Source organism: Xyrauchen texanus, chromosome 11 (assembly GCF_025860055.1).
Source record: "Xyrauchen texanus isolate HMW12.3.18 chromosome 11, RBS_HiC_50CHRs, whole genome shotgun sequence".
Classification (NCBI taxonomy): domain Eukaryota; kingdom Metazoa; phylum Chordata; class Actinopteri; order Cypriniformes; family Catostomidae; genus Xyrauchen; species Xyrauchen texanus.
In genome coordinates this window covers 47,764,396-47,791,704 of record NC_068286.1, presented here as the reverse complement: position 1 = coordinate 47,791,704, position 27,309 = coordinate 47,764,396, and the positions used below count along the sequence as shown (strand labels likewise).

General features: G+C 40.5%; 2 protein-coding genes across 2 annotated transcripts in view; one reads left to right on the top strand and one right to left on the bottom strand.

Moving 5' to 3' along the window:
• The first annotated feature begins 217 nt into the window (after positions 1–217).
• foxe1 (forkhead box E1) lies at positions 218–2,068 on the top strand. The gene is made up of 2 exons (XM_052137322.1): positions 218–259; positions 525–2,068. The coding sequence occupies exon 2, from the start codon at positions 560–562 to the stop codon at positions 1,622–1,624; it is 1,065 nt and encodes a 354-aa protein (XP_051993282.1). The 5' UTR covers positions 218–259; positions 525–559; the 3' UTR covers positions 1,625–2,068.
• A 2,035-nt stretch (positions 2,069–4,103) lies between these two features.
• Positions 4,104–27,309, bottom strand: part of spag5 (sperm associated antigen 5) — a 28,102-nt gene continuing 4,896 nt past the window's right edge. The window contains exons 4-26 of the mRNA XM_052137272.1: positions 23,786–26,022; positions 22,814–23,003; positions 21,582–21,698; positions 21,391–21,483; positions 21,171–21,284; positions 20,273–20,392; positions 19,322–19,414; positions 19,059–19,193; positions 18,847–18,940; positions 18,620–18,767; positions 17,238–17,288; positions 16,980–17,154; positions 15,646–15,779; positions 15,373–15,541; positions 13,514–13,637; positions 12,851–12,937; positions 8,757–8,883; positions 7,453–7,585; positions 7,293–7,373; positions 6,983–7,132; positions 6,446–6,520; positions 4,486–4,566; positions 4,104–4,408 (exon numbers count right to left, since the gene is read on the bottom strand). Of these exons, the coding sequence (XP_051993232.1) occupies positions 4,337–4,408; positions 4,486–4,566; positions 6,446–6,520; positions 6,983–7,132; positions 7,293–7,373; positions 7,453–7,585; positions 8,757–8,883; positions 12,851–12,937; positions 13,514–13,637; positions 15,373–15,541; positions 15,646–15,779; positions 16,980–17,154; positions 17,238–17,288; positions 18,620–18,767; positions 18,847–18,940; positions 19,059–19,193; positions 19,322–19,414; positions 20,273–20,392; positions 21,171–21,284; positions 21,391–21,483; positions 21,582–21,698; positions 22,814–23,003; positions 23,786–26,022 (4,800 nt within the window). The 3' untranslated portion in view covers positions 4,104–4,336. The remainder of the gene's footprint in view (positions 4,409–4,485; positions 4,567–6,445; positions 6,521–6,982; positions 7,133–7,292; positions 7,374–7,452; positions 7,586–8,756; positions 8,884–12,850; positions 12,938–13,513; positions 13,638–15,372; positions 15,542–15,645; positions 15,780–16,979; positions 17,155–17,237; positions 17,289–18,619; positions 18,768–18,846; positions 18,941–19,058; positions 19,194–19,321; positions 19,415–20,272; positions 20,393–21,170; positions 21,285–21,390; positions 21,484–21,581; positions 21,699–22,813; positions 23,004–23,785; positions 26,023–27,309) is intronic.

Below are 27,309 nucleotides of genomic sequence, written 5' to 3'. Positions count from 1 at the left end.
ATCCAAAATAGTGTTTAAACGGACATCAGGTATTCCTTTAATAAAGTGGTTTCCATAAAATTTTAAGTAAATAAATGTTAACGATTTTGAGAGCTTGAAGACAAGCAAATCTGCAGAGGCATGTGCTTTCAGCCACGTGATAAACAACCTGCTCGAGGAGGCGTGGCCATTAACTCTTCAGGTAACAGAGGTAGCATAGTCATTTACTGACTGCTCACTTCTCTCCAGACAGACTACACCTTCGAATAAGGCTGTTCGTGTGAGTGCTCACATTTCTTTAACCATTGTTTTTAGAAGGGCAGCGTAGAATATAATAACACAAGGACACATCTGAAGTGATTTCTCTTCACTGAAGGAACTGACATTTCTAGTTGGGGATTTTAAGCTCTGCATTATGACTGGTATTTTTACATTAGTATATTTCCACCAAGCAAAGAACATTAGTTGCTCCTGACAAAGGTTTGGCTCATCTCAACTAAGCTAAGTTTACCTGACGGAGTGAAACTGTGTTCTGATTTCCAAAGCTGTACTAGGGCTGGGAGTCATTGTAACCGGAGTCATGCCTGTGGTTAAAGTGGAGAGTGAATCTCCATCGGAGACCACTCTTTCAGTGAATGACAACCAGAGAGCAGAGCCACAAAGAGGCCGCCGGAGGAAGAGGCCCCTTCAGCGAGGCAAACCACCATACAGCTATATAGCTCTGATCTCCATGGCAATTGCCAACTCGCCCGACCGTAAACTCACTCTGGGAGGGATCTACAAGTTCATCACGGAGAGGTTCCCTTTCTACCGAGACAACTCGAAGAAATGGCAGAACTCTATCCGGCATAATTTGACACTCAACGACTGCTTTATCAAGATCCAACGTGAACCCGGCAGACCGGGAAAAGGCAACTACTGGGCACTAGACCCCAACGCAGAAGACATGTTTGAAAGTGGCAGCTTTCTACGGCGTCGAAAGCGTTTCAAGCGCACCGACTTCACGACATACTCGTCGTACATGCACGAGTCTCCCGTCTTCTCGTCGGTGCAGATTGCACGCTCGGCCTACGCCAACTCGGTCTACTCAAACGTGGCCGTGAGCCCGCAATATGCACAACAGCTGTCTTCTGCCTACTACCAATCTGCCTCTCCGAGCTTTGGCTCAAGTCAGTCGAGGGTCTTCCGAATCAACTCTCTCATTGGGTCAACCAGAGGGATGGGCGAAAGTGCAGAGATGATGCCTCAGCAGTCCTGCCGCAGTTTCAGCCCTGAGAGCGGCTCCTGCAGTTTGGGAGGACCAGGCTTCCAGCATCAGTCCTGCAGCGGGGAGACGGTGCTGTCATGCTGCTCTAACTCCTCCAACAACATGGCCTTTGCTTATTCCGGCCCAGGACATGGACAAACTCAGGTATCATATCCACAAGGCAGCGCTCAGACCTACGGGACAACAGGGAGGATGGCCATCTCCAGCTTATCCCCCATTGCTGGCGACGCTGTCGGGGACCTGTATGGAAGAACCTCCCCGGCACAGCTGGGCTCTTTCGTCCAGTACAATAACTCTGGCCCGGTAGGGAGCTCTGGAGCCTACATCAGGCATCCAGCGTACTCAGGTAATATGGACAGGTTCGTGTCTGCCACCTAATCCAAGACCGAAGATGGTTTTCCCATAATGAGAACTGCTGCCGCACAGGAACATTTGGAGAGTCCTTTAAAAAGAATATCCAAATGGTAAAAACATAAAGCAAATCATCATTATGATAGCCCTGTATCATACCACTCAAATGGTTTAATATGGAAAATGTCATGTTTAAACTTTCTTTATTTTTATTTTTTTAAACTCAAATGAGTAAAGTTCATTGATCTGTGCTAAACTGTCCCATCACAAACTTTATAAAAAGGGCAGAAAGAGTCAAACTGAAATGTTTACACAGATCAAGACTTCTTTGGCAGGGTCTCTGTTTGTAATTAGATGAGTGAAATATGTCATAACTTTGGATATGCTCTTGTTATAACTGGCATCTGTGATGAAACTAAAAGTGTAAAACACTTCCGCTGATACTTTTACTTCATTGTTATAAAATGTTTCTACAAGAGGTTGTGTATGACTGTCTTTAGGACCAAAACAACTTATTTAACATTTATAATAAATGTTGTAAAGGCACATAGACTCTATAGCAACACACACACACACACACACACACACATCTCAAGTCAACTCAATTGTATTTAATAGCACATTTAAAAACAGAGTTGACCAAAGTGCTTCTGCATTTAGAAATAGTAAATTAACAAACACCACCAACACACATTACTCTGTACATTTTAAAGCATTATAAACTCTAATATAAAGCTGCATATGCAAGATGAGATCAATGTCAGAGCGGATCTCTCCCATGTAAAAAGATGCGTTTTCAGCTGTGACTTAATCTCTATAGACGGGGACGAAGGAATATAAAAAGGAAGATTATTCCATCATTTAGGAGCAGCTGCAGAGAACGCTCGATCACACTTTGACTTTTGCTGGGACGGCCAGAAAATATTTGGTTTGTAGATTTCAGTGGCCTAGAAGTATAAAGGCTCAGGAGATCTGCAATGTAATGTGGAGACACATTGTGTAGCGCTTAAACCAAATCTTAAGTCAATCCTGTGCTGAACCGGCAGCCAGTGAAGAGATAACACAGGGGTAATAAGCGCTCTCGGTTTAATGCCAGTCAGTAGATTGGCAGCAGCATTCTGCACAAGCTGCAGACGCGATAGTGCCGCTGTCAGAGTCCCACATAAAGAGAGATGCAATAGTTCAGCCTGGAAATTATAAAAGCATGAACTACCATCTCTAAATCTTTGAAACTAAATACATAGAAATCATTCTAAGCTAATTAAACACTGCAAAAAATGATTTTCTAGACAAGTATTTTTGTCTTGTTTTCCTGTCAAATTATCTAAACTTTCTTAAAACATGATTTATTTACTTGTCAAGCAAAATGGGAAGATATTAAGATATTAAGTCTTGTTTTAAGATAAATCTGACTAAATTTAGCGAACTTTAGACTCAAAACAAGAAAAAAAAAATCTGCCAATGGGGTAAGCAAAATAAACTTAATTTAAAGAGAAAACAAGTTTATTTTGCTTACCCCATTGGCAGATTTTTTTTTTCTTGTTTCGCAAAATTTAGTCAGATTTATCTTAAAACAAGACTTAATATCTTAATATCTTCCCATTTTGCTTGACAAGTAAATAAATCATGTTTTAAGAAAGTTTAGATAATTTGACAGGAAAACAAGACAAAAATACTTGTCTAGAAAATCATTTTTTGCAGTGAAGCAGCTTATCAAAGCTAAGGGTTGAATCATATATATATATATAATGATAAATAAATCCTTTACAAATCAAGATTTCTACAATTTCCAGAAATCCATATTGTATCCAAATTAATTTACAAAATAGGTCACAGCAAATTGGAGTTCTTCCCTCCTGGTTTTATCCTTCTGAAAATATTGTGGCATGCCATTATTATAAAACTTCAAATAAAGTGGTCACGAAACAAGAGCAATGCACTCAACCCATTTAGCAATGTGCAGATAACTCCACGTAAAGATCCGCTGAGGTCTCATCAGGAAGAGTCCACACATTTAAGGTGACATTACTGTGAGCTTTTAAAAATGATACGAATAATCATCATTCAATCATTAAATCTAGTTTGTGTCATGAAGAGGATCGGGTGGCATGTTGGCATCTTTGACAAACTTATGAGGTCACCAGAAACAACTTCAGAACTTAGTAAAAGAACGAGACGTACATTATGAATCAGTAATGGTGAGAAGGAACACTTGAGCGGTCGAGATTGCGTAGGTTTTAAATGGCATGCCAAAGAAGAGACGGAGGTATTGAGTATCAGTGAAGCAGAAGAGCACATCAGCGTGAACACTGAACTAGAATGAGAGGATTAAAGCATCAGTGTTCATGTTTTCACAAGCTCTGGCATGATCAGATTCACTAAAGATTAATTACTGGACTTCATCAGCTCATTAATCAGCCTTTACTGTAGACCGGATTCAGACAAGCATTTACTCACGGTCTGTTAAACAATCAATCTTTAATACAAGAACTTCAAATGTTGAGAACAGAAATCTGACGGAAACATTTCGAATCGTTCGTTATGGACAAAGAACACGTGCAAATATTTTTACCAAATTTTATTTTTGAGCCGTACACCAGTTTGTGGCATATTATAAAACAAAACTTGATTTTTTTACATTTCAATTAAATTAAAACGTCTGAGTAGAAAAACAGAAACCAATTTATTCAACAATTATACGTTTAAAAACAAGAAACTGACTTTGACATTTTTAAGAACTCATCCGAGGAATTCTAGGAGTTTCTGCAGTTCAGGACAGCTCTTGACAAGATCAGGAATAGAAGACAACGTCTGTGAACCATCAATTGTATAGTTGTTAATTTATTTCAGACAGACAGATTGAATGCATCATTTAAGGGTCTGCTCACCTGTCTCACTGTCTCGATCATATCATCAAGCAGATGCAGTTCTCGTTCCAGTTTGCTCTGGTTCATGGCGTGGACCCTTTGCTACAGAGTTCAGGGATAAAAACATCCTTAGAATACACAAACTAATTATGGGTGACAATTAAAATTTGAGACAGCATTTTGCTACTTCATTTATAGTTATTATGCATGCAATTTTATGAGCTCATATTAATTGGAGAGACTACATGGAAGATTTGAACTAATTAAAATGAACTAGCGAAGGCAAAAATCTTATTTAAAAATGTTTTTTTCATCGTTATAATATAATTAATTAAATTACATTAAAAATGTACTTTAAGCAGATAGGACACTTATGTCTAATAATGCTGTATATCAGCACGTGATAGAGGAAGTCATTTCAAATAAAGTAATTTGTGCTCATAGGGTGCAATTTAATTATCGTGGAAGCTCAAGAGTGTAATATTACTTAAAACATCATAAAATCCAAAAGACGGCACAAAAAAAATGGCATAACATCTGAAAGATAAGAACTGTCGTGTATAATGACGTCAGACTTCCACCGACTCGCTCACATTTGCGGTGAGAAATACAGAACATTAATCTCGATATCTTATCATGCGCAGATTTTACGACATGTAATCCAAACAAATCGCTGAACCCCCACTATTGAGCCTTTAATTTTATATCCTTAGAAGAACTGAATGCATTTACAAGAAAGATGACTCGCAATTAAAAGCTTCAAACAAAAACACGTCTATACACGCTGGAAATGAAGTGCACAAATGATGTTGTAAAAATCACATTAAATCTGACCTGGAGGTTCAAACTGAAGCTACATTAGAAAAAATTCTGAAACGGATCCAATTAATTTCCACATATGAAAATGTCCCAGATTGGACGGTCACATGCTCATTCAATGAACAGATCAGAGTCACATGTGTGGGGAAAACACAACTCTGCGTGTCATTTATGTTGTAGACCAAAATGCTCAAGTATCTTAAAGTTATGTTTACTACAGACCTTATTGTACCCTATGGACCCTTTTCTCACATCAGAGTTTGAAGAGCGGAAGCAGAATCATAGTCGAGTAAACGTGAATGACGGCGAACGAGAGAACACAACAGATGTCATTTTTGCACACCCGTTTGCTCCAACAGCAAAAGAAAATATCAACGATTGCACATTCACTGCTTCTCAAAGGAAGACCAAAATATATAGTGCTGAGAACAGCTGTAAGAATAGAGAAACAGGCTCATTATCGGTCACTCCTTTAGCAGCTGTGGTAACTCGATTTTATTTCTCCCAGTCTGTAACGGCCAATTCCCAATGCGCTCTAAGTCCTTGTGGTGGTGTAGTGACTCGCCTCAATCTGGGTGGCGGAGGACGAATCTCAGTTGCCTCCGCGTCTGAGACCGTCAATCTGCACATCTTATCACGTGACTTGTTGAGCACGTTACCATGGAGATGTAGCGCGTGTGGAGGCTTCACGCTATTCTCCGTGGCATCCACGCACAACTCACCACACGCCCCACCGAGAGCGAGAACCACATTATAGTGACCACGAGGAGGTTACCCCATGTGACTCTACCTTCCCTAGCAACCGGGCCAACTTGGTTGCTAAGGAGACCTGGCTGGAGTCACTCAGCACGCCCTGGATTCAAACTCGCGAGCTAGCGAACTCCAGGGGTGGTAGCCAGTGTCTTTACCACTTAGCTACCCGGGCCCACCAGTAACTCGATTTTGAAAACTTCATGTTATACATTTCTAAAATTGGAAATATAAAAATGGTTTGGAACATTTACGTTGTTAAATAAGGCAGAAACGCATCATAACACGTCTGTGAAGTGTCCATTCTAAACATGCCATAATAAAAACCACAAGAAAATGACCTGAACAAGCTTGTAACAACATTCAATACATGTAATATTCACTTCAGATTCAAGGACAGGTCACCACTTACGTGTCTTTTCGCCCTCTCCAGGACCTTAGCACGATTTTCCTCAGTTTCCATTAAATTTGCCTTGAGTTTCTCAACCTAAGAACAGAGTGTCTATGTAAAGATGTGACCTCCAGGGGGTGTGTTGTTAAAAACAACCAATAAAACAACACTACATTTACACACACACATCATCAGAAAAAAGAAAGTCCCAAAAAGGTTCACTTTTACTACAGAATAGATAGAATACTTTAATTTGGGCACACATTAAACAGTGTTTTTGCATATATACAGTGATTAATTAGTTTTCACATATCCCTGCTAAGCTGGGGTCAGAGTGCAGGGTCAGCCACGATACGGCGCCCCTGGAGCAGATAGGGTTAAGGGCCCAACAGGCTTGAACCTCTGACCTTCTGGTCAGTAACCCTGAGCCTCAACCGCTGAGCCACCACTGCCCCACCCTATTTAGTAACATGTATACGCTATACTGCGGTACTTCCGTTTAATTGCATAAAAAATGTTTAATGCAATGCAGAGGAAGAACTGAATGAACTAGCATACCTCTCTAAGGAGTTTGATTCGTTCATCTAATGCATTTGTGCTGGCTGCTGATTGGACACCTGTTTGCTTCAGTTCCTCCCTCAGGACCTGAGCCTCCACTCGCGCCTGCAGCTCCATTCGACGCAAATCCCCAACCTCTCGGCGCAACTCCTGTTTCCCACAATCACAGACAGGACTAGTTACTATCCAACAAATACACTGCAATGACACACCACTTTATCCATCACTGATGGTGGTAAAGAGAATCTGTCCATGGGAATATAATCAGTGTTATGTGTGGGCTGTGATTGTACCGTCAGTGGATACATACACTATTCTCTGCTCTGTATTTGTGAGAGGCTTCCGTATTTTCCTCTAACTCACTGCAGAGTTTCCTCAAGCGCTTTTCTTCCTTAAAGAGCACAGTGCAAAATGATGTCAGCAAAACCTCTGATGCAAAACCACTCATAAACAGACGGCTGAAGGTATACCTGAGATTTCTGCAGCAGGACCGCAGCGTCCTTCTCCACCTGAGCCTGCAGTCGGTCCACATTCTGCCTCAGCTCCAAGACCTCCAGCATGTGTGTCTGAGACGCTGACAGCAGTGCCTCCTGCAGGTCACATCTGAAACAGCAGGTTCTCACAATCATTGAATGTTACAGGATTTAAAAGAAGGCTGGTTGGATTCTACAAATGAGTAGAAAAACTTTCCCTTGTTCCAATATTTTCTCATTTCCATCTCGAAATTGGATGATGAATAATCAGCGATCGTACCATCCACTGATGTCATGGAGCATAAATAACTGATGCCGTGTGCAGCCAGACATGTTCAATTGAGTAAAGATTTAGTTAGACAGTACATGAGGGATCAGAACAGGAAACGATCAGCAGAATAAACAAACTGGGTGTAAAATCCTCACAAGTTGACAATGTGTACCGAACACTCAAACCTTTTAGTTCATTTGTGTTGATTAATTCAGTAGGATGATGAAGGTCAAGTGATGCTTAAAACTGTGACAGTAAAGATTATACATTTAGAGGTGGTTGTGTATCCTGTGTAAATGCTCAGCTATAATCCAATGAAAACGACTGAAGCCGATTGGTAACAAACATGAAGCACTTAATATTTATGAATAATGTATCCCAACAGAAACAACAAATGAAAGATGTAACACTTCATTCTTTAACTCGAGTGAAATGCTGAATCTGTTTACATCTCATTTGCAGTTTTAATGTCGAGTGATCATTTACATTAAACGCTACGATGCGTGTGTGTGCGTTACATTCAGTAATATAGTATCAATCTGTGCATAAAGTTGTCACATTTTATTCTAGTCCGTTGAACATATTTGTATGTGTGAGTTGAGCCATTTCATATTTTACCACCAAACATGGAAATTGTCCACATTTGGGGGACATAAGGAAATGACACGAGCAATAATTGAAAATTATTGAACTTATACAAAATTGGACTTTTAGGCCTACAGGGGTGTTCAATATTATAAACAGTCTTTATTATTTTAACCAAACCCATTAAAATGGTAATCATTATAATTAGTACAAGTAATAATCAATTCTATGATATAGGCATTAGATATAAATTAAATAAATATTTGCTTGGTTATGTCTAAGGCTCAGTTGGAAATGTTCTAGATCATTATTAGACATAGCATAAGAGATTCCTTCAGCATTCCTACTGCAAGTCGGTGGCGATGGACTCGGCAGTAAGGTACCCGCTTCTGTAATGGGCACAGCCTACAGGAGCATCATTCAGTAAATCAAGAGTGTCTCTCACATGGTCTGCTGCAGTGTCAGCTGCTCCGAGTCTTTCAGGATTCTCAGCTGGTTAATGGTTTCCTGAAGATCCGAGACCGTCTCACCAAGATCAGACAACCGTTTCAACACACAGCTCTCTTTCTCCTCTGAAGACACACAAAGTGGCATTGTGTGATAACTATAGATTTGAACATTTTAAATTCGGTCTTGATATTACATGCTTAAACAGTTTCTGTGACTTCAGTAATGGAGCGATCATGTCAGTCTAGAGGGGCTTTAAAGGGACAGTTCACCCAAAAATGAAAATCTCTCATCATTTACTCACCTTCATGATATTCCAGATGTGTGTGACTTTCTTTCTTCTGCAGAACACAAATGAAGATTTTTAGAAGAATATTTCAGCTCTGTAGGTCCATACAATGCAAGTGAATGGTGACCAGAACTTTGAAGCTCCAAAAGGCACATAAAGGCAGCATAAAAGTAATCAATATGAATCTGTATCTTCAGACACGATATATGTGTGTGGGTGAGAAACAGATCAATATTTAAATCTTTTTTTTTTCAACTATAAATCTCAACCTTTGACCAGTAGGTGGCAATATGCACGATTAATGCAAATAGCCAAAAAACAAAAAAATGTGGAAGTGAAAGTGGAGATTTATAGTACAAAATGACTCAAATATTGATCTGTTTCTCACCCACACTGATCATATCACTTCTGAAGACATGGATTAAACAACTGGAATCTTATGGATTACTTTTATGCAGCCTTTATGTGCTTTTTGGAGCTTCACAGTTCTGGTCACCATTCACTTGCATTGTATGAACCTACAGAGCTGAAATATTCTTCTAAAAATCTTCATTTGTGTTCTGCAGAAGAAAGTCATACACATCTGAATACATGAAGGTGAGTAAATGATGAGAATTTCCACTTTTGTGTGCACTGTCCCTTTAAGAATTTCTTTCTTGATAAATTGCATAATTTACAAATACTATGTATTGATATCTTTGTTTGTAAAATCATACAAAACATGCATTTCCTTTAAAGGTGCTGCAAGCGATTTTAGTGTTCTGGAATTGTCACGTGACCGTTGACTTAGCCACGCCCCCTCTTTCCACACCCACTCTTTCAGGAGAAGGGAAAGTTTTGCATACCTTTCCATAAAAAACAAAAGAGCTTACAGCACCTTTAATGAAATGAAGTTTGATTAGGTGAACCAGATTAATTAATGTCACACGGGTTTTGAGGTTTACCAGATTGTAAATGAGTTTGGGGCGGTACTATCCGTTTATTTGATCAACAGCACATGGGACACATGGTTGCATTTTCCATAACAGGCATGTGATCAGCTAAGCAAAAAAAAGGCAGGAAAATGTACCAAGCAAAGTGGGGGACAGCGAACATGGATGGGTTTTCCTCTCAACATGTGCTTATATGCAAGTGCTGATTTTACATTAATGTGAAAATTGAATTGAGGAAACCGATGGAGTCTGTACTCCGGGTAAGAAAGGAGGTATTGCCCCAAGTGAAGGAGTTCAAGTGCCTCTGGGTCTTGTTCACGAGTGAGGGGACAATGGAGCGGGAGGTTGGCCGGAGAATCGGGGCAGGGGGGGTGGTATTGCACTCGCTCTGTCGCACCGTTGTCACAAAAAGAGAGCTGAGCCGGAAGGCAAAGCTCTCGATCTACCGGTCAATTTTCGTTCCTACCCTCACCTATGGTCATGAAGGCTGGGTCATGACCGAAAGAACTAGGTCGCGAGTACAAGCGGCCGAAATGGGCTTCCTCAGAAGGGTGGCGGCGTCTCCCTTAGAGATAGGGTGAGGAGCTCAGTGTAGAGCCGCTGCTCCTTTGCGTCGAAAGGAGTCAGTTGAGGTGGTTTGGGCATCTGGTAAGGATGCCCCCTGGGCGCCTCCCTAGGGAGGTGTTTCAGGCACGTCTAGCTGGCAGGAGGCCTCGGGGAAGACCCAGGATTAGGTGGAGAGATTACATCTCCACACTGGCCTGGGAACGCCTCGGGGTCCCCCAGTCAGAGCTGGTTAATGTGGCTCGGGATAGGGAAGTTTGGGGCCCCCTGCTGGAGCAGCTGCCCCCGTGACCCGACTTCGGATAAGTGGTTGAAGATGGACGGATGGGTGAAAATGACAATTAATAAAAATTGTATATTCCATGTTCTTATGAGTGCCAACTGCTCTTCATCGTTTGGCTAGTGTAATTTCTGCACTGTGCATTTATAACAAACGTTTTAGGGCGGTCTGCCAAAACGTCATGTCCTTTTCTATTACATCTGTAACTGCAGCTGAACAATAGTTATTTATAACCGGTCAGCAACTGTGACAACGATTCAAAGCCGATTTATTTCAGACCATTTTATCTCTCTTGATTAATTAAAATAAACCCGTCTTACTAGAATGAAGTCCTGACGGCAAAGACCAGGAGCCTCTGTCTCGCGCGCTCAGTGTGTGCGTGACGCAGAAGCAGCTGTGAAGTTGTTCCGAGGGAAGGTTGAATGACACTTGTTAGTAAGAATAATGCTGACAGTGAACGTACCAGACAGGACGTTGTGGGAAATATTTAATATAATTAAATATTACCCACACTCCCCTTATCTTTTTTAACAGATTTACACAATTCACTCGGGTCACATTTTTATGTCGGGAAAAATTCCGGATTAAGTTTGACCAGTTTGACACAGCAATGTGTGTTTTGTACAACAGATGAAAGAAAACAGTTTGCAAATGTTTATTTTTGTTATTACTTCTCATAAACGTTCACTCGTGCATTTTTATACCACAAATGCATGCACAAACGAGCCAAATGAGTGACCGTACGTTCACACCAGAAGCGGCGAGAGCGTCAAAATTCGCTCTGGTAGTTGAAATAGGCGGCAACGTTTGTTCAGAATGCTTTGTTTTGTGAACTATATTTAAAGGGGCCGCAATTTAAACATCCAGACATGTCGACCATTTACTTTTTGCCGACCGATCAGTAGCGTATATCCTCATGATCTCTTTAAAATCAATCGATGGCGGAAAGTAATTAAAATTATAGTTGTTTGTTATCAGAATAAAACACATTTGTAATAATAACTGTGGTCTTGGTTGTTTTATATCCCTGTAAGCAAACAGGGACAGATCATATATTACTGGGAAACCCGTCACGGCAATAATCAGTTTCTCCTCCATTTTATCTTCGGAACGAATGTTTGGTGGGAACCAAAGTTTACACGGTTGTGTTCTCTAGACTTCGCTAGAGCGGAGCACTTCTATATTCCAATAGGTTGCCGCCGAACCGCGTCACAGCTCATTACCATAATGTTGCCCGCAGTTGAACTTTCATCTGACGCCCACACCGCCCAAGACTTCGCCTCGCCGCTTCTCACCGCCGAGAGACGCTGGCTGCCATTGAAAATGAATGACTTACGGTCGATTTGACGCTCTCGCCGCCTCTGGTGTGAATGCACGGTAAGACTCAGAAGAGGAATTCATTCATGAATCAGACATCTCTAGTTCGGATTCTAAACAGGCAACAGGAACATTTGGAAATACGTGAATGAAAGAAAAAGTGATTGCAAAATGTGTTTCAGTCCCAATGCGGAGTAATCACCGGGCAATTAAGTAATTACTGAAGCATGTTGACACTGTGAGTGAAATATTCACAAATCAATTGATATTGAATCAGATCAAAATTGGAACAGAACTGAATAACAATAAATTGGGAAATCAATGCCAATGCCCAGTTCTACAAATAACAGCTGATTTAATTTCATTGGTAACAGCCTACATTATCTCATTATCCAAATTGAAATCAATTAAACAGAGATATTTCACATACAAGGATGACACATGGTCATTTTATGTTTAGAAGAAAAATGCCCCAGGAAATCAACTCCAGGGGGCAAATATTGTTCAAGTTCATTACTGCCCCTGCCCCACACCATGTTGGAGACCGCAGCTCTGCAGCAATGTAACGGGCACATCTATAACATACTAAAAGTGTCTTTTGTGATCGTAACAAATCTCAGTTCTGCTGCAAGCTGTTCTGCCATGTGTACAAGCACCAAAGCTTAGATGTCAGTACTTGCGTACAAATGCTTTGATTAAACGGTGTGTACCTTTCACTTCTGCGTGTGTAGTCGGGGGTATTCGGGTAAAAGCACTACTTTCACTGCCGATGCTGTCATGCTGCATCTCTCTCTCCTCTGCAAAACAATACACAACAAAATAAGACTTATCATCGAACATAAATTTGACACTTAAGATATAACTACAATTCTATTAATAATCCCGTTGATGCTCCTCAATTACTTTCTTGATTTACAGATGTATACAACAACAGTGCCTGAAGGATCCAGGTCACATTGCTCCTCCTTACAGCTTCAAAAACTAACCTTATTCAGATATGGAGAACATTTCACATAGTATCCAAACAAGTCAAAACTAGAACACTGCCATTCTAATTAAAGCATCATACGCCTTTCACGTTAATGTTTGCATTAGTCGATTGGGTCACACTTGTGCATTTACATTACTAAGTTATATTAATTAACTACATATACATGTGTGTAATTGTTTTGTACAGCTGCATGTAAAAGCACTGTCATTACTATAGTCATTTTAGTAACAGACATTGACTAACAAAGTGTTATTGTTAATTGAGGCAGCCATAATCACAATCATATTAATATAAACTTAATTGTGCAGCCCTACAACTGTCCAAGCTTAATGTTATTGCTTTTTAATGAGATGGAAAGCTCTAAAAGCACCAAACAACTTGCCTGAACCCATCGGAGGCTCCGTTTCAGGATCCTGTTTCTTCATCATGGCCACCATTATGGAATCCACAAAAGAGCTGGAGGGATGTCGGAGAGACTGGAGTGTCGAATCGGAGCTCTCTGACTTCTGAACAGTAGAGGACAATAAAACACAAGACAGGAGTGGTTATTGTTGCATCAAGAAAAGGATTTAATGGGGTCATGACATTCTCTTTTTTTCATCATTCCCTGAGGTTCACTTATGTTAGTTTTGCACCAAAACGGTCATAATTTAGTAATGCATGATTTTACACCCTGCCTCTGGCAATCTGTCTGAAACACTTGTTTTTAAGCTCTCTGGCCCTTTAAGACATCAATGAAAACACCCACTTTTCTGATTGGCTAACATCGTGCAACTCCTCCAAAACAGCCATATTTGAAACCCCATTAGAAGAAAATTAACAAGCTCCACAAAATTATTAAATTACAGGTTTTACACATAACACACACACCCAAAACATTAAGCACAGAGGCACCGTCACTATAAAACAGTCATGTAATTAGAAATATTAAAATTTCTCCCCAATTCAAACTCGTGACTCCAGGTGTGATAGTCAGCGTCAACACTCTCTGAGATACCCAGGTCCCAACTTAACTACCCAATCTTTAATAACAGTTCCTGTGCAAAGCTTGATTCATGTATTGACTGGAGCACAAGCAATCCATGCTGATCCGAGGTGAAAACACACACACAACCCACCCTGAAACGCTCTGACAACGCAAATGTAATACAATCCACGGTGATGTTGGGTGCTTCAACAGGCCACATCTCACATCTCCCGTGTTTGTTTACACACAGAACTGCGCGTTTCTCTCGGTCAGTAAAAGAAGCAGAATGAGACTTTACATTTTAAATGTTGCGCTTGTACCGATCTTTAAACGCATCAAAACCATTGATATAGCGAATGTTTACAAAAGACTAACAATTAAATATAGCACAGATGGGTGCAAAAATGGTCCAGGACGACTTCAAAACAACAAGAAACAGCGCATCTGAATGAAACAGAATGGATGTCTCCTTTTTAGAGTTATAACTTGACATTATCAAAGCCTTTCATCTAGTGTACAAAACATTTAAACCCATTTAAATATTGATCTGTTCTCACCCACACCTATCATATCACTTCTGAAGACATGGATTAAACCACTGGAGTCTTATGGATTACTTTTATGCTGCCTTTATGTGCTTTTTGGAGCTTCAAAGTTCTGGTCACCATTCACTTGCATTGTATGGACCTACAGAGCTGAAATATTCTTCTAAAAATCTTCATTTGTGTTCTGCAGAAGAAAGTCACACATCTGGGATGTCATGAGGGTGAATAAATGAATTTTCAATTTTGAGTGAATGATCCCTAAACCACATATTATATTGCAGCCCCTTGTAACTTTTAGAGTCCCTGGTAATTTAATGTTTGTATGTCTTTGATATGACTAGATCACAAACACATGAAGGTTCTGATTTATGAGGATCAGATTACGCTGCTGTAAAAACAAACGGTCAATGGCGAATAATGTTTTATTGAGCTACCAAAGCAAATAACAACTCTCATTTGGCGAGTGTTAATTTTGGTCCCCGGTTCATGACTCGTGCATGGAAGCTACTGTGTTTGTTTTAATCAACAGGTTATCTATCATAACCGTGCATGTAATTAGAGGTACACCACATTACCAGATATTAGCACTTATCTACTTCCATTGTAAGTGCTGTACTATAAACACTTGCCTGCATTAGCTAAAATAACTGTCTGTGGTAATCGTCGCCTTGTGTGGATAGATTGTTAGGTAGTATGTAAGTCACTGCATAATATTCGAAACATAAGAACCTTGGTAGTGAGGGATTCTTTTAAGACGCTAGTGAGACAGCACACTCTATGGTGTAGTAGCATGACGTTATTAGATGCCTGCGCCAGCTGCTCCCCTTGTTCCAGCAGCATGCTGCGGGCTTTCTCTTGTGTGCTTTCCAGCTCTTCCTGAAGAGAGTCCTTCTCAAGCCTTGAAGATAAAAAAATGAGGAAAAGAGATGAAAAAAAGCTCCCTTTTCTGATTAGATAGAGTTGTTGTGAAAGTAACATTGGGTTGACATGAGGGTGGCATACCGCTGTTGTTCCAGAGCAAGTTTGAGGTCCTCGCACTCCAGGTTTCTTTCTCGGAGGCCCTGTAGGTGGCACCGCAGCAATCTCTCACTTTCCTCCATCTGCTCCCGTGCCATTTCATGCTCTGCCTGCAGGAACTGATAGAACGAGAGAAACACCTGATATTGTGGGAGAAACTGGCATGGTGAAAGAACTGTTAACGGGACAGTTTTTGGGATATATGGGGATTTATTCACCCTCATACCAACCCAGATGTGTTTGACTTTCTTCTACAGAAAACAAATGAAGATTTGTAGAAGAATATTTCAGCTCTGTAGGTCCTCGCAATGCAAGTATATGGTAACTAGAATTTAAAAGTTCCAAAAAGCACATAAAAGCAGCATACAAGTAAACCATAAGACTCCAGTGGTTTAATCCATGTCTTCAGAAGAGATATGATTGGTGTGGAACGGATCAATATTTAAGTCCTTTAACTATAAATTCTCTTCTCTGCCCAATAGGGGCGATATGCTCAAACAATGTGAAAGTGAAACTGTAGATTGATGGTACTGGTTCTCACCCACACCTCACATTTAGCTTCTGAAGACATGGATAAAACCATTGGAGTGGCATAATTACTTTTATGCTGCTTTTATGTGCTTTTTACACCGTGAAGAAAGAAAGTCACATCTGGGATGACATGAGAGTGAGAGAATTTACATTTTTGGGTGAACTGTCCCTTTAAAAACTAGGGCTTTCAATTTAACTTGCTCCTTTAACTTGACACAGCGTCACAAACACAAAGCTCATGGCGTGAGATGCTGAAAAACAGCAAGATGTGATGCAATGGTCAAAGTCCATCTATGATGCATCTTCGAATGGACCAACGATAGCTCAATGATTTACACTCATCTACCAAAATATAATGTCTTTGAGTTCTTCTGAGCATACTACATATTTGCCATTGAGATGAATGCACTGAATTAATCAGCATAACGTGTCAATAAACATAACTGAGAAACACTTGATAATAAGATTCCATTAGTTAACATTAACAATACTTTTACAGCATTTACTAATCTTTAATGCTGATTTCAACATACTAACATTTTTAAAATCTAAGTTGTATTTGTTAACATTAGTTAATGCACTATGAACACATATATATATATATATATATATAAAACATTAACAAAGATTAATAAATGCTTTAAAAACATATTTGTTCATGATACGTAATGCACTAATGAAATAAATCTTATTATGAAGAGTTATGAAAAATTTGTCAATTGATGGCCATTTTAAAAATATCTATTCATATTTTTTTCTATGGTGCAAAGAAGATAATCTGCCATCACCTCACTCATTTCTCTGGTACTGGACAGCTCAGTCTGCAGTTGAGCCAGTTGAACAAGCTGACGGCGATGAATCTCAGCGTCTGAATGGAGTTCTTTAACCAGCGTTTCTCTCTGGGACAGTGCTTCCTCATATTCCTCCATCTGTTTCCTGGACATCTCCAATGCTGCCTCAAGACTATGAAAGCATTTAAATATTTATTACTTAATATTGTATATTATATACACACAATTTATTATACACATGATGTGGAGATTTACCAGTTTGCTCTGTCAGTGGCTTGCTGGGTGTCATGCATTGACTGCTGCAGCCTAAGGTCAAAAAACAATTGAATTATTAAGATTTATAACAATTTCATGAGATCTCATAAAAACAAAAACACAGTATAAATGTGCTATCATTAGTTATCGGATATAACATTAAAATCGCTGTTATTAGAGGTCGACAGATTGTGGATTTTACCAATACTGAAAACTAAAGTAGTGATGATTATTAATTAAATAGCTTTAAATTAAACAATTAGTAGAATATAAAAAGAATGGATTCCAAGTGTTTCCTTACTAAGACAAGCACACAAAAAGAGGCTGCAAGAGCTCAAAATAAAAAACTCCTAGACTTACAACTACGATCAAGCCTGAACACAACAGGGACTCTTATTTTGAAATGATAGAGACGTGGCTCCGTTACAATGCTTTAAATTATTAAACAAATTAAGCTTTTAAGAGCCTACATAGACACCAGATGAAGAGTTTTGTATTTATTACACCAGATGAGGTTTATTGAGGAAACATGAAGTTCGGAGATTTTCGAACGCATTGTTGATGGAGCAATTTTATTTTTAATAAAAACACTTGATAATTTATTTACAATAGAAAAATGAATTTAAATGAGGGTAAAAATATAGATGAATATCATCAATGTTGAAATATTTAGAAAAAAACTAATGCCAACATGATTCACCTCTAGAGGCCGCTGTCATACTGTAGAATCAACACACACACACACACACACACACACACACACACACACACACACACACACACACACACACACACACACACACACACACACACACACACACCTTTCCAAATCATGTCCAATCAATTAAATTTGCCACAGGTGGACTCCAATCAAAGTGTAGAAACATCTCAAAGATGATCCAGAGAAATGGGATGCACCTGAGCTACATTTCAAGTGTCATAGCAAAGGGTCTGAATACTTATGTCAATGTGATATTTCAGGGGTTTTTTGTCATTATGGGGAAAAAAAGCTTTAAAGCTTTTTAGTGTAAGGCTGCAACATAAAAATGTCTGAATACATTTTGAACGCAATGTTGTGTGTGTGTGTGTGTATTATATATAAAATTCATAATTATTTAAATATCATTATTATATATTGAATTATTGTTATGTGAGGAGATTTCTCAGCAAATATTTACATAAGCGATTCATTAAGCACACCATGTAATTAATTCAATTAAACATTTTAATCGATTGACAGCCCTCATATATAAATATATAACATTGTTATAGAGTCAAAATTCTCTGTGCATCCCTTAAATGGATGTAATTCCATCATCCAGGAATAAAACGTTAATATTGGAAAAGGCAAATTACAGGAGTATATTTTTTTGCTGTCATACTTGCTGTTCTCAGAGGCGAGGGTCTGTTCTAAGAAGGCGTAAGAGGCCAGAGTGGACGTGACCGTGGCCGAGAGCTCAGTACTTCTCCTCTGCAGCTGAGCGCGCTCCTCCTCTGCCTCATTCAGCTGCTCCCTCAGCACTGACATCTCTGAATACAAACACAGCAGCATCAAGCAAAAGCTAATCTTTATAATAACACCGTTACATAAAGTAAACCACTGATGCACCTGAAGTCAAGATAGTCTGCTGCATGTTCAAGTCTGCAATCTGTTCACTGGCATCTTGCAAGCTTGACCTCGTTTGCTCTAGTTCACTTTCCATCTGAGGAAATTACAATAGGAAAAAACATCTGTTTTGCACAACTAACATCTACAGCGGATCCAAGAAAACAATGCGGACATATTCGACACATTTTTATAATTTTAAGTAAAGGTCTGACCAGGTCTCTCTCCTGTACGGCTCTGTCTCTCATGGTCAGATGCTGATTGCTCTCCTCCATGGCGGCTGCAGCCTTCTGATGGAGCTGGTGAAGCACTGGGTTCATCCTCTGAACCAGCACTTGAGCTTTTCTCAGCTGCCCGAGGAGGAAACGGGGCAAACCGGTTACATTTGTTCCTTACAGTGACTGAGTTAAACTCATTGCATGACATTTTCATTTCATCTCTAAACAGTGCACACTGATGGCTTCATGTCAAGTCTTACCTCCTCCCTCAAGCTCACATGATCTTCATGTTTCCTTCTCAATAGGACGTTTGCAGCACTGAAAGACTCCATGTATGACTTGCTCAGTTCAACCTATGAGATTTCCAACAATTAACCCTTTTAATTACACGCCAAAGCAAGCCGTATAAGGGATCATTCACTCAAATTAAAATTCTCATCATTTACTCACCCTCATGTCATCCCAGATGTGTTGACTTTCTTCTGCAGAGCACAAATGAAGATTTTTAGAAGAATATTTCAGCTATGTAGATCCATACAATGCAAGTGAATGGTGACCAGAACTTTGAAGCTCATAAAAGGATATAAAGGCAGCATACAAGTAATCCATTGGTTTAATCCATGTCTTCAGAAGCAATCCAATCAGTTTTATGCAAGAACAGATCAAAATATAACTCCTTTTCAAGCTCGATTACACTTCCTAGTGAATGACACATGTGCAGAGAGCAAGATGACTGTAGGATGTGTAATCGAGCTTGTAATCATGAACGGCGAGGAGACTGCTGAGGTCAAGATATATAGTGGAAAAGGAGATATATTTTGGTCTGTTCCTCCCAAACCCATTTGGATCACTTCAGAAGACATGGATTACACCACTGGAGTCGTATGTACTACTTTTAAGCTGTCTTTATGTGCTTCAAAGTTCTGGTCACCATACACTTGCATTGTATGGACCTACAGAGCTGAAATATTCTTCTAAAAATCTTCATTTGTGTTCTGCAGAAGAAAGAAAGTCACACACATCTGGGATGACATGAGGGTGAGGAAATGATGAGAATAATTTTGGTTGAACTATCCCTTTAACGGTAATCAAAACATTCGTGCCAAGGACTAAAAGACAATCTGTAGACCATGAATGATTTCTCTGTTAAGATGGTGAGAACTTGTTGACATATAAAAGAAGGCAAGTTATGCAAGGCAAAATGAACGGACCAGTGATGGGTAGGCCAGCGTGAGGGCTGACATCAGTTCCTGGTGAGACCCGACATTGTGTTCTAGTTCTGCCACCTGAGCTGCATGATACTCCCTCAACTGCTGCGTTACACTGAAGGCCTGAAAACAAATGCACAGGATGAGAGGAGGGCACCAGAGAAACAGACAATTACCGCCTTTACCTTCAAATAAACGCAATACATAAGCAGACCAATTTCCTTAAAACAATTACTGCAGGGATGATCTCCAGGTGGCCAAACACATGGTTCTCAAACCTAAATAAACGTCCATGTTTTTCCATGACTTTTCCAGTCGCTTGAATACTGGATAACACGATTATGACACAAACATTTCAGTAGTTGATACCAGGCAGGGTTTAGAAACGGTTCAAGGAACAAAAGCAAAAAACCTTAGTAGCTCAGCGAGTATTGATGCTGACTTCGAATCCAGGGCGTGCTGAGTGACTCCAGCCAGGTCTCCTAAGCAACCAAATTGGACCGGTTGCTAGGGAGGGTAGAGTCACATGGGTTGACCAAATTGTCCCGGTTGCTAGGGAAGGTAGTCACATGGGGTAACCAAATTGTCCCGGTTGCTAGGGAGGGTAGAGTCACATGGGGTAACCTCCTCGTGGTGGTGATTAGTGGTTCTCTCAATGGGGCGTGTGGTGAGTTGTGTGTGGATCGTGGAGAGTAGCATGAGCCTCCACATGCCGTGAGTCTCCGCGGTGTCATGCACAACGAGTCACATGATCAGATGCGCCGATTGATGGTCTCAGAAGCGGAGACAACTGACACTTGTCCTCCGCCACCCGAATTGAGGCGAGTCACTACACCACCACGAGGACCTACTAACCATTCACCTACTTTCTATTCAAAAGTGATACAATTTGTCCTCTCACCGCTTCCTTCTCCTGTAGAGCATTGTCCATTTGCTGTCTCATGCCTTTCATCTTCTGCTCCATCCGTTGGAGTGTTTCTCGGTACCTTCCATACAGAGACTTCATCTGACAGACCTGGATCACACACACACACACACACACACACACACACAACACATGATCTTCCATATAAACTGTGTTTATACACAACTGATAAGCACTTAAGGTGAAAGCTACTTACCTGAGTACATAAAGTTTCCTGATCCACATTTACAATGTCTCCAATCTGTTTGATCGTGAAGATGGCATCCTCTGTGCATGTCTTAACTGAATTCTGTTAAAGAAATATACACGTTTTTCAATGCAATACATCCGTTGTCACATCTTTCAGTCTTAAAGAAAGTCTTTATAAATCTGTAGGGCCTCTCTCACCATCCCAACCCTCATCGCTTGAATGCTGTCATGTAAACCCTGAAGAGTCTCCTGATCGTGCTCAAGACCCTGAATTCTCTCCTGAGCGGCCACATACAAATCTCTGTATGTCCCATTCTGACAAACAGAAAACAGAATACTCAGAGATCTTCTACCAGAAATGTTCAACTCTTAGCAGAATCAGATGCAAATGTCTAGTGTGACATCACAATGTGGAGGAAGTAGAGAACGAGTCGTTTTGGCAGCTTGCTTTCAACAAATGCTCTTTATATAGTGAGGAGGACATTTTGACTTCTGAAACATATATTACGCCATGTTTTATAGTACAACGAACTCTTGTATGTTAAAAGATCAAGGAAAATGACCCCTTTAATATCATTATTAACTGATAATCTTTGCTTGACAGCAGTGATCACATTCCCTTTCATTGTCTGTACAGGTATGCTTGGACATTTTGCCATCGATAACTCTTTAACCCTTTAGTGTTCTACAGAACCAAGAAAGTTGTGCAGATTTTGAAAGATCTGAGAGAGAGTAAATGAAGACAAACAGAAGGGCTGCACAACTAAATACCAATAAACTTGCGATATGAGCTCGTGCGATTTCTAAAATGCACCAAGCAGCTATTATTTAAATTTTTTATGTTAAGTTTAATTCGCCATTCTGATTGGACCAAATCTTTTGCACACTGAAGAGATCTCGCCAATCAGAATACAGTGAGAGAACAGTCTGTGATCAGTCCTGTGGTGTTCAGTCAAGTTATGTTGAAAGACAAAGTGAGTAGCGCCTCCCACAGTGTAACCTGACCGAGGGGTGTCTGTGACTCAGGTGGTAGAGCGGGTCGGCCACTAATCACAAGGTTAGCGGTTCGATTCCCGGCCCACATGACTCCACATGCTGAAGTGTCCTTTGGCAAGACACTGAAGCGCAAGTTGCTCCCAATGGCAGGCTAACACCTTACATGCAGCTCTGCCATCATTGGTGTGTGAATGGGTGAATGAGACGCAGTGTAAAGTGCTTTGAATACCGCTAAGGTTAAAAAGGCGCAATATAAGTGCAGACCATTTACAGAGCCAAAATCCTTCTTCACATAGCTGGACATGTTCTTATAGGCTTTCCGTTTGACACTGTGCAACATTAAACAATTTCAGCGAGGTGAGAAAAATTATTTGATTCTGTTAACTTGTCAGGTCAAACCTGTACATAACACGCGTTAGGCTACATGCCCTCACCTGGCTGAGCTCTGTGTGGTCTGTCTGAATTGGTTTATCTCGGAGATCAGATGGAGAAGTGTCTTTGCTCTGATGATGAGCCCGAGCAGAGGTGAGCTGCTGAGAAAGAACCTCCACCATGATGAGCGTGGAAGTCAGTCTCTGCTCCAACTCTGATCTGGAAAGATGCTCCAGATTCCCAGGGGTCAGGCTTCAAAGGGGGAAATCACAAAGAGAGAGTGTAGATCACATCAACAGAGACAACAACAATTCAATCATTTAAAATCTGCACATGACCATAAACCTTGTAGACAACCATGCATTAAAGGGGCAGTTCACCCGAAATAAAATTCTCTCATTTATTCACCCTCATGTCATCCCAGATGTGACTTACTTTCTTCTGCAGAACACAAATTAAGATTTTTAGAAGAATATTTCATCTCTTTCAGCAACCAGAACTTTGAAGCTCCAAAAAGCACATAAAGGCAGCATAATAGTAATCCCTAAGACTCCAGTGGATTAATCCATGTCTTCAGAAGTGATATGATAGGTGTGGGAGAGAAACACATCAACATTTAAGTCGTTTCTTTACTATAAATCTCCACTTTTCTTACTTTTTCTATCATTTTTGGCTATTTGCATTCTAAGTACATATGGTCCCCTCCTGGGCAGGGAGGAGAATTTATAGCAAAGGACTAAAATATTGATCTGTTTCTCACTCACACCTATCAGATCACTTCTGAAGACATGGATCAAACCACTGGAGTCTTATGGATTACTTTTATGCTGCCTTTATGTGCCTTTTAAAGATTCAAAGTTCTGGTCACCATTCACTTGCATTGTATGGACCTACAGAGCTGAAATATTCTTCTAAACATCTTCATTTGTGTTCTGCAGAAGAAAGTCATACACATTGGCTCATATTGGCATGAAGGTGAGTAAATGATGGGAGAATATTCATTTTGGGCAAATCATCCCTTTAGTTTGACTTACTTCCAAAGCAGAGAGTCTGTTGAAGTGCTGGCATCAGAAACATCAACGACTTTTAAAATCTCCATCGCTGCTGAAGTGTTAATGCTCCTATCCGTCCACTGAACTGGGGTGGTCCACACACAAGCGCTATGCTTCTCTACTGGAGAGGTGCCCACTAAAGCATTGTGTTGTTTCACTGGTGTTGGATTGGGAACGAGCACCTTTCCTGAAGCAAGCATCAGCAGTTCAGCCATTTGTCTGAGCTGTACCTGAAGAGGCCCGTTGCCCACCACAGGAGGGTCGTTCAACACCACTTTAGGTTCCATGTCCTTCCTCTGGGGTGGGTCTGCAGGACCTGGTGTGTAGCTGAACGCATTTACCAGTGATGTCGAGTTAAACAGCGGAGGCGGCATGGGACTCTCCGAGAGCTCCGGCCACAGATGACTCGATGGATTTTCTGTACATACGTCATCCAAAACACCCCTGCTTAGGGTGGATGCCTTAGGAGTACACGGACCAGTTAGAGCAATAACATCAGGAAGATCTTGATGAGCGGAGCGAGTTTCACCAGAACGGTCACACAGGCGCATGACTTCAATCTCTGGATGGATAATCTCTCCCTTTAAGCCCAGTGCGTTATCTTTGAGAATGCTGGTTTCTTGACCAACGTTTTCAGAAAAGGCACTATGAAGATGCAAAAATGCCTCTTTGCTTTCGGGCATGGACAGGTGGTGATCAACATGGTCCCCCGAAATCTCAGTCATGACAAATGAATCATTATTGGGCATTGTGTGTTTAGCGTCACTATGGGGTTTATCAATAGGGAGAATGCTGTTATCTGGGCCAACATTTTCAGCAAAAGCACCCTGAGAACAAGATATTACAGGATTTTCCTCAGCATGTGACAATGCCTCTTTGTTTACTGGCAGAGGCTGATGAGGAGCAACATGTTCCTCGATAGCTTTCTCAGTCATGACAAAGAAATCATCATTAGGCCCCTTGGGTTCCTCATCACTGTTGGGTTGATCAATACTGTCACTTAATTGTACAATGTCTGAAATTTTCAAAGTGTTTTCACCATGGCTTGATGCCAACACGCATTGGCTTGGCGGTTGGCTGTCAGTCATCTTTGATGCTTCCATTTCCATTTGACTGCACATGACAGATTCAGACATCTTCTTGCTAATGTTCCCATCATAAGACTCCATGTTCCTTTGAAGACTTGCTGAGAGAAGCTGCGAGTTGGTACGGAGCTCATGTTCAGATCCAGGCATATTTAGGACCTGTGACTTCATCAATAGATCTACATTTTCTTCTACATGATAGTAAAGATGGTCAACTTGTTCGCTTCCAGAAGTCCAAGCAGCAATGCTTGGACCATCTTCACTGATGTCATTTAAACATGGCCGACTTTGCTCCTCAGCGAGGTTCTCCATAAACACAGATGCTTCTGAAACCTTGGATGGATCACCCATTTCTATTTCAATCCCAGAGCAACACAGGGATTTGAATGTGATCTCTTCTTGTCTACTTTTTTCAGAGAGATCAGCATGCCCATAATTGTTTAGGTTTGCTGTATTTATAAGCTCACAGTCCGTACTGACATTGTGTTCATTAGCGGTCTCGGAGGTGTCCAACATAGCATCAGCTGTACTGATGGTGGTGCCATCTCCAGATAAAGACACACGGTTCTTCCAATTACAGTAAGAATGGTCCATCGGTTGGTCTACTGATAAAGCATCCGCATATGTTTTAGAAACAGGGGTATTGTTACTAAGACATTGTGAATGATTTCCTGATGCTTGAGCATTTGTGAGAGAGGATTCATCAGCAATGGCTGAGCTATCTGAAATCTCAATCTCCACACCTGAGCACATGAGGGATTTGAATGTGACACTTCCCAGCTCACAGGTGGACACCTCTTCCCTTTGATACAGCGTGGAGAACTCGGAGACAGTAGATCTGCTCCCACAAAAGTATGGATGATCATCATGCTGTTCACTGGTCTGATTATCCTCCATGTCTTCTGCTTCATTGGTTTCATTTGCGTCCCTTTGAGGTGGGTGAATATTCTCCATGGTCAGATGCTTGATGAGAACAGACTCATTTGACATTATAGGCTCATCCTCAACTATGACTTCTCCTTCAAGACACACAAAGGATTTTAATGTGACATCTTGATGTTCATCAGTGGCATGTTCAGCTTGAGCATCACTACAGACATCTGTTGTGCCGCTCAGGGTTTGCACATCACAACGCTGTTTGAAAATGGAATGATTTAGGTCAAAATAAAACTAATATGAATATATATTAGCAACAAGGCATCACAGAATGTTGAAAGATAATGCTAATGATCTGAAACCTCGGTTACACCTGCGTTTGATGCGTTTCGGGTGAACCAATCACAAGTGGTCATTGTTAAATACTGGTGTAAACAGGATGCAAAATGTTTTGCGATTGGATAAAAAAAAAAAATGCTTTTTCATTTATGAGAGATTTGAATGCTCCTGAATGCATCCAAGACAGCAGTAAAGCACCACCTGTCAATCAACTGCTGCACTAAAACCAGAGTTTAAACTTTGCCTGTTACGAGCGGCTTACCAAGGAAATACCCATCAGATCAGAAAGTTTGAAACAGTGGATACAAACACAAGCGCAAAAACTTCACAGATCTTCATCAGTGTGTCTGATATCAACATGCAGAAACACATATGAGAAGTGCACACATCTGAAGCACATTTAATACAGATACTCCAATCAAACAACAGATAATTCTAATCGAAATATTTAGTTTGTGCTTACTACGAATTTAAAGAGCACCTTATTGACTCCCAAAAGAAAGAAACGATTCTGAACACCTGCAACGAGTCGTTAGTAATTCCAGACTTACTTCCTGTACTAACCTATGTCATTTGCTAACAAAAAACCCGCCTCTGGTCTTCATTGGCTGCTCACGAACAGCTTTGACCCGCCCTCAAACACCACACTAAGTGGTAGACCAATCACAACTGACTGACACATCTGACCAATCAGAGCAGAGTATGCTCTCTGAAAGGAGGAGTTTAGGATGAATCCTTTAGAACGGACCAATCAGAGCAGAGTATGCTCTCTGAAAGGAGGAGTTTAGAATGAATCCTTTAGAACAGACCAATCAGAGCAGGGTATGCTCTCTGAAAGGAGGAGTTTAGAATGATTCCTTTAGAATGGACCAATCAGAGCAGAGTATGCTCTCTGAAAGGAGGAGTTTAGGATGAATCCTTTAGAACAGACCAATCAGAGCAGGGTATGCTCTCTGAAAGGAGGAGTTTAGAATGAATCCTTTAGAACGGACCAATCAGAGCAGAGTATGCTCTCTGAAAGGAGGAGTTTAGAATGAATCCTTTGGAAAGGACCAATCAGAGCAGAGTATGCTCACTGAAAGGAGGAGTTTAGAATGAATCCTTTGGAAAGGACCAATCAGAGCAGAGTATGCTCTCTGAAAGGAGGAGCAAATTGAAGTGTTTTTTTTTACCTTGGATGCATGTAAATCTATGTAAAACAAAATT

Bases quoted from the DNA above. Each gene is read 5' to 3' on its own strand.
- foxe1 (XM_052137322.1), top strand. From the start codon at position 560: ATGCCTGTGGTTAAAGTGGAGAGTGAATCTCCATCGGAGACCACTCTT.